We start from the raw sequence: 7,603 nt of genomic DNA, 5'->3' as shown, positions 1-7,603 counted from the left end.
CGCACTTGATATTTCTTTCCGCCATTATTTATAGTAAGCAGCGTACAAAATTAATTGGGCCAGTCCAAATACACACCCAATTCCATTTGGTATCTGAAAAAGATAAAAAATAATGTTATTATGAAAAACAATGATAAAACACTCGTTTTCTCTATTAAAAAATCAACATACAACTTTTCATTTATTTTACTTTATCATAGTCAAATGAATATATAGATTAAATCTAGTATCACAAAATATCAACAATTGTTGGCACAAAAAACAAACAATTATACAACTTTCATTCGGCTATATAGATTTTTTTGCATAATTAAATCTAGTTATGTAGGTAAATCTAGTTATGAAATATAGATGCACACATAAATGTTAAATCTAGTTTTTTTTGTCAACATGTTAAATAGGTAAATCATGAAGGTTTGATGAACAAAGAGTTAATGAAAAAACTCACAGCGATGAATGGATCGAATTGTATGAGTGCATAAACCGTCCAAACGCCTGCGTTTAGAAACGCAGCTAGCGACAGCCAAAACGGCATGAACTCCACGCTTTTTGTTTTTATTACCATTTTCTTCATATTTTCATGTAATTATTTTTCCAACAAAAACAAAAATTTAGTTGCAAGTTTTATGTACTTAGCCAAAATATATTTCTATAAAATATACAATACTCATTAATGCACCACTAAAGATAGAACCATAAAAATGGGGAAATAATTAATTAACAAGAAAACAATAACTTTAATCCTCAAAACATACCATGACAGATAATGGAGAAGCATACATCATCACGTTGAAAACGCAACAAATGATTCCAACGCTCAACGAACGTTCTTTTGTAGTGTGTTGTAGAGTGAAGACCAACACTGTGAGAACAGCCACGAAAACGGTTTCACCCGCTAAAACAGCGGCTATTACCAAACGCTGTTTTTGACGGCCGCAGTAAACGAAAAAAATGGTAATGAACACAACTTCAATTATGATCCCTGTGCCGTTGATTGTAAGGACCGGTGTGTTGTGCGGATGTACCATAGGGAGCCCATACAGAACCCAAACGAGGCAGTTTATGAGAGTCGCCAAATACGGTACTGGTGAATATTCTTCTGTTGACTTCTTTTTCACAATCTGTATGAATGTTGGCCTGAATGAAAATGAAACATAAAGTATTTTAATTAAAGCTAATAATTTTTTAAAACTCTTATTTATGTTTTGCAACAATTTTTTCTTATTCTACAGTTTTTTAAAGAGCAACAATAGTTTATTCTACAATGTTAACTTACAACGTGTTTATATCTTTTTGAAGGAAATCTAATAAGTAGTTTTTCTTAATTTTTATTAAATTATTAACAAAAACATTGTATTGTGAGAAAAGTATCAACTTAATTATTACTGTGATTACACAAGATAAAAGTTCAAAGTGATGAAAGCAAAAAGAAACTCAGATCTTTCAAGAGAAACCATATCTTGAATAAGACGAAACAAATTTCTTTTCATTAAGAAAATCAGTTATATAAATGGATACGAATCTCCCTCCGTGCATGTAGTTTCATTGTTTCAGACAATTTATTTAAATAATACAAAGAAAACTTACGTTGGCGATAAGAACAAACATAGAGCGATGCCATTCCCTGAAATTTGATCATATGAAGTGAAAAGAACACACTATAGTAAAAAAGAAATTTGTTTAAAAAAATGTAGATGTGAATAATCAGAAATATTAACCTATTATTGCCACAATATTTCGAATAAGGTTCGATTGTGCAGACACCATATTTCGATTGTAACTAAAGACAAAGATGATGGTGGTGTAGAAGAAGGAAACTACGAAAACGAGTTTAATTAAGTGATTTGAGAAACCATTTTAGCCAGGAGTCAGAGAAGAAGGTTGGTCGATGGGTGGTGTTTATATAGTGGGAAGAGAACAGAAGGCTGCGAGAGACCATGAATACAAATGATGTGATATGAATTTACATGCATACATGCAGCGTGTGCAAGGAGATATGAGTAAGCAGTAATTAATAATTATCACTTTGTAAAACTATCTTTGGAAGGTAGTTGAATTAAAACACATATGTGGTACTTTTATATATTATATAATCACAAACTTCGTGGCATTTACATAATTCCTTTTAACTAACTTATGGTAGACCAATGATTTTTTTTTTGGGCAAAGATGGTGGAACAATGATAAATGATCTATTATCTACATGAATTCATCCAATAAAAATGATGCTCGGAACTAGAAATCTATATATCTATATATATAAAGTTAGCTTTTTCTCTTCTTATGACAAGTGGCATGGAGATTTGATGATATGTGTCCCCATATATTTTTGTTTTTACATTTTAGGTCATTCTTCTTTTACACTTTTGCAATTTGGTTTAATACTTTCTAATTGTGCACTATAATCTTTTTTCACACTAACCATTATTATATGAAGTTATATAATCTATTTTATTGGTCAATAAAATTGAAGATGAATAAAAAAATATAAATCTATTTTAAATGTTTTATTTATTCACAACTAAAAACTAACATAAACTTTTTTATTATTTTTTACTATTTTCTATTATTTTATTTATAAATTATGAATTCATTTTACTATTAAAAATCATAAAATAACTAAACTAAAAAAATTAGGTATGACACATAATCTAAACCTAAATCTCCACAATCACAAAGAAAAAGTAAAATATTATAGTAACACTGACTCAATAAAGGTCGGGAACACAAATGAACGCGATCAAACATCAATCCAAAACACCAAAAAAGCAGATCAAAAGAAAATAATCACGAGAAGACCAAAGTCACCAAGAATTAGGAAAACACATGCCTAAAGGACAACTACCAGCTAAGAGGTAAGAAGCACCTCACAAACAAAACAACCACATACAAGGAGCACATGCCAACGAAGAACCACAAAGCTTTGAATAGAAGAGACCAAAACTCCAAAAGACTAACTCCACTCACCTATACCAAGGAAAATAGGAGAAGAAGAAAAACAACCTAAAGAAGGGAGAATGTAAGCCAACCACAGAGAAACCAGAACTCAAGTTTGAGACAAGAAATAATTTTCCAGGCCTACAAAACATACACGAAAGAAAACAATATCCAAACCAGGAGCGCCAAACATGGAAAAATGGAGAGCCACCAGAGACGCAACCAGCGATGAAAAGTGCAACGAGATGAGAGAACAAAGATAGAAAAGGAGACTACACAAAATCAGCAAACTGTGAAGCCATCCTCGAGCTATGAAGAGAACATAAAAGTCAGATCACCAAAAATTAGATCTTGAAAACCAAGATGAGCAGGGACTATCAACTAGGCCTGGAACTTTTATCCAAGATCCGGATTCGATCCGTGATCCGATCCGGATCCGATCCGAAAATCCGGATATCCGGAGATGCCGAATCCAGATCCGGATAGTAAAATGTTGGATCCGTCAAAGCCGAATCCGGATCCGGATATCTTGATTTTTTAGTCCGGATATCCGGATCCGTAAATTTTATTAATAACTATTTCAAAAATAGTAATATCTATATATAAAAACTAATTTTATTTAATATATTTTCATTTTTATAATAGTATATATAAATTTTATGTAAATTTTGTAATATTATACATAGAAATAATTAAAAACATTATATATATTTTTATTTTTAAATTATTGTTATTATTTTATATATATTAATATTATTTTTTATTTATTTTAAGGATCCAAATCCGGATCCGGATATCCGTCGGATATTATAATTTTTAGAAGGATATCCGACACCCGGATATCCGCGAACCCCGGATCCGGATAAGGATAGTAAATTTATGGATCCGCCGGATAAGGATCCAGATCCGGATATCTTAAAATTGTCCGGATACCCGACCCGCCTCAGGCCTACTATCAACGGCACGCCAACTACGAGGAACACAACATTAAAGACAACTAAATTCTGACCCAACCCAAAGAGATATAGTTCCTAACATTAGCCAAATACAAGGAAGAAGAGGACAAATATTGACCAGAACAGTGGACAACATCATGAGAAACAACCGCACAACTAGGAACTCATAAGCCTGATCTACAACAAATATCAGATAATCTCACAATAGAAGAAGACGAGGAAAATCAAGAGAAACAAAGGTGAGTCTTTCTCCGGTGATGGCAAGAAACACCGCACACCGGAAATGTCAACAAAATCAAGAGATGGTGACGGCTCAAGTCAAAATATGCGGAGACAGGAAAAATATCTTAGGAGAATAATGTTCAATGTTATTAAAAATGAATAATGTTAAAAAAATGTGAAGATATGAAATAAAAATTTGACGATGAAACCGTTAATGTTAGAATCAACAAATGTTTGAATGCAAAGTTATTGAAATTCAATATGCTTTATATTAGAAGCTCAATTCACCACTAACAAATACTATTATACACACAACAACACATTATTGAAAAGACAAACATATATTATATTAACTTATAACCTAATACTACATAACATAATAAAATATTAAATCATGCTCTTCACAAATAAATATTGACCACATAATTGCATCATCCAAAAATATCATATTTAACAACAGTAAATAATATTCCGCGCGAGCGCAGACAACCCCTAGTAGTTAAAAATTGTTATGTTTTTTTTTTTAAAGCGACGAAGCCCGAGCGACGAAGCCTTAGACGCCCTTGTCTTCCGTACGCCCCACGGCTCTGGGGATCGGAGGTATGGGGTTCTCACCACCACCTGGGGATCCAGGCCTTTTCCAATCCCCTACAAAGTCCTACTCTCAGGTCGCTGCTCAAAGTTCGCGTGATCTGGAAGAAAAGTTTTCAAATGTTGTCCGTTACTTCCCGGTAGCTGATCTGAAAGGGGGTGTTGCTTCTGTTGGTGTACCAGAGGAGCTACTGTCTGATTCTAAACCATTGTGGTCTGCATATATTGTTGGACACTTCATGGGGAATGCTCCCCATATTGGCAAAGTTCATGCCATTGTCAACAGAATCTGGTCTTTCCCGGACAAGCCTGCTAAGATCGATGCACAGTTCATCAGTCCACGAACAGTTCTATTCTGTATTGATAACCCACAACTCAAGGAGAGAGTCCTGAAGAGAATCTTCTGGCACATTGCTGATATACCTATTGTGGTGCGCGAGTGGAGCCCCGCAACAGCGTCTGCTCAACCTGATCTCACTGCTGTCCCGCTATGGGTAGATCTCCAGGGGGTTCCGGATCACCTATTCTCCCATAATGGTCTTACTTTTTTTTCGGGATACTATTGGATGCACGGTGAAGCTTCACTCGAATACGGAACGGTGCATTCGGCTTGACGTTGCTCGCCTGCTAGTGGTTATGAACCTAGAGGAACCTCTACCAGCAAGTATCAAAGTTAGGGGATCGGGTAAAACCATCTCCGTGAGTTATCCGTGGCTGCCTCCACGATGCCTTGATTGCCAGAAATGGGGACACACAGACAAAACATGTTCCAAGAAGAAGCGCATTAAAGATAAAGAAGAAGTTTCGAAGGAGAAAGAACAGGTTGCTGAGGGCACTTGAACTGATGACTTACAGGCAGGTTCGGTCGTGGCTAATGAGGTCTCAAAATATATTGATATTGGGAACCCTGTACTGGAGGTAGCGCACGTGGCTACAGTCGAAGCTAGTGCTCAAAAGTCCTCAACAAAAGACAGTGAACGAGAAGTCAACAATGCATGAATGACATCTCGCGATAGCGTTTCAGACAAGGTGGAGAAAGAGATTGAGATCCATGATAATGAGAAGCCATGGTTGACGATCCCTCACAGTTCGCCTTCCCAGCACTAGCTCGCCGTCCCGATTCCATTTGCTTAGCACTGAACTTGAAGAAGGGGAGGTGGAAGCAGAGGATGAGAGCTCCAGCTCTGAAGAGGAAAGCTCAATGGAGTCTAAGGTAGTTCTTGAGAAGAGGAAACAAATGGAGAAACAGAAGCTTGGAAAAAATAAGAAGAACCAGAAAAGTAACCCAAATGTGAATGTTGGGAACAAAAAAGATCAAACAAAGGGTGCCAAGAACAAGCAAACAAATCATGTCTCCTCACGGAGACACTAATGTGATGATATCATTATTTGCATGGAACACAAGGGGCTTCAACAAAATGCGCAAAGAAACAGCTCTTCGTTCTTGGATTCAATCTGTTAAACTCTCTTTTGGTTGTCTTGTCGAAACTCGTGTTTGAGAAGAAAACAGTGTATCTATTCCCAACCCTGCTCTTCCTCAATGGAATTTTCTTACCAAGTATGATCATCACCGCCTAGGCAAAATATGGGTCTGTTGGGCGGAAAATGTTTCGATTACTCCTATGTTTAAGAGTTCCCAATGTATCACCGTGTGTGTTACTTCCGACACAGACGAACAATTTCTCTGTTCATGTGTATACGCTTCAAACTTCGCTGCTGACATGCAGCACTTGTGGAGCGAAATGTCATACATTAAAGCGCAATATGCTTTCACAGGAGTCCCATGGATTGTGATGGGTGGCTTCAATGAAACTCTAGCGTTTTCAGAGCATTCCACGGTTACTTTATCAAACGCAAATCTCCGAGGAATGCAAGCTTTTCAGTATGCAGTAGCTGCCTGCAATCTCACTGATCTTGCCTCTCTTGGACCTACTTTTACCTGGACTAATAAGCAAAAGGAGAACCCTATTGCAAAAAAACTGGATCGTGTACTTGTAAATGACCACTGGCTGCACCATTTCCCACATTCTTATGCAAGTGTGGAGCCCTCAGGCGTCTCTGATCACACACGTTGTTGGGTTCGGTTAGAGAGACCCCCCCCCCTCCCCGGGGAAATAAACGACCTTTCAAATTTTTCAACTTCCTTGTAGATCATCCGGACTTTCTTGACACAGTCGCCACCGTTTGGGACTCCACTGAGGCTCTGTTTCATTCCACCTCGGCGCTGTATAGGTTCCATAAGAAGTTCAAGCTCCTCAAGCCAACGCTGCGTAGACTCAACAAGAACAAGTTTGGTAATATTCCACAACTAACTCGGGAAGCTTTTGATGAACTCTGCGACAAGCAAAAGATAGCGCTTCAAGACCCAAATGAAACTACATTTGAAGTAGCTGCAGACGCCATGACTGTCTGGAATCATTGGGCAGCGATAGAGGAGATCTTTTTATGTCAGAAGTCCCGAATCACTTGGTTGCAACATGGTGACCAGAATACTTTATTCTTCTTTAAGATTGCCCAGAGTATAACCTCTTTCAATATGATAAGGAGGCTCACCATACCTTCTGGAGAGGTAATTACTGATCTTCGTCAGATAGTTACGGCTGCTGCACACTTCGAAAGCTTTCTCAAGCATAGTCCGGTAAACGCTACAATGGGGGTTCTTCCGAACCTGTCTGATCTCATGGACTTCAGATGTCCGGAGCACACTGCTCAGCTCCTTACCCATCCTATATCGGAGGCTAAGATACGAAATGTGTTATTCTACATGCCGTCTAGTAAAGCTCCAGGACCTGATGGCTTTCCGGCTGAGTTTTATCGAGCATTGTGGGATATTATTAAACAAGACTTTGTCATAGTTGTTCAGTCTTTCTTCATGTATGGGTTTCTGCCTCGAGGCG

At 37.3% G+C, this 7,603-nt stretch overlaps 1 protein-coding gene across 1 annotated transcript; it reads right to left on the bottom strand.

The window, feature by feature from the left end:
* Positions 1-1,767, bottom strand: LOC106334004 (bidirectional sugar transporter SWEET7-like). The gene is made up of 5 exons (XM_013772376.1): positions 1,719-1,767; positions 1,588-1,624; positions 756-1,137; positions 449-568; positions 1-93 (listed from the first exon to the last, which is right to left on the bottom strand). Exons 1-5 carry the CDS (start codon positions 1,765-1,767, stop codon positions 25-27), a joined length of 657 nt encoding a protein of 218 aa, XP_013627830.1. The 3' UTR covers positions 1-24.
* Between the last annotated feature and the right edge of the window lie 5,836 nt (positions 1,768-7,603).

The sequence above is a fragment of the Brassica oleracea genome, chromosome C3 (assembly GCF_000695525.1).
Source record: "Brassica oleracea var. oleracea cultivar TO1000 chromosome C3, BOL, whole genome shotgun sequence".
In the NCBI taxonomy this organism is placed as follows: domain Eukaryota; kingdom Viridiplantae; phylum Streptophyta; class Magnoliopsida; order Brassicales; family Brassicaceae; genus Brassica; species Brassica oleracea.
Note: the sequence above shows the minus strand (reverse complement) of the source record. Positions and strands in the feature narration are given on the sequence as shown.

Excerpts from the sequence above, each read along its gene's own strand:
- LOC106334004 (XM_013772376.1), bottom strand. The coding sequence starts at position 1,767 with ATGGTGTCTGCACAATCGAACCTTATTCGAAATATTGTGGCAATAATA. Across the intron at positions 1,138-1,587 it reads TGTTTGTTCTTATCGCCAAC|GCCAACATTCATACAGATTG; the intron begins GTAAGTTTTCTT and ends ATTTTCATTCAG. Across the intron at positions 569-755 it reads CTTCTCCATTATCTGTCATG|AAAATGGTAATAAAAACAAA; the intron begins GTATGTTTTGAG and ends GAAAATATGAAG.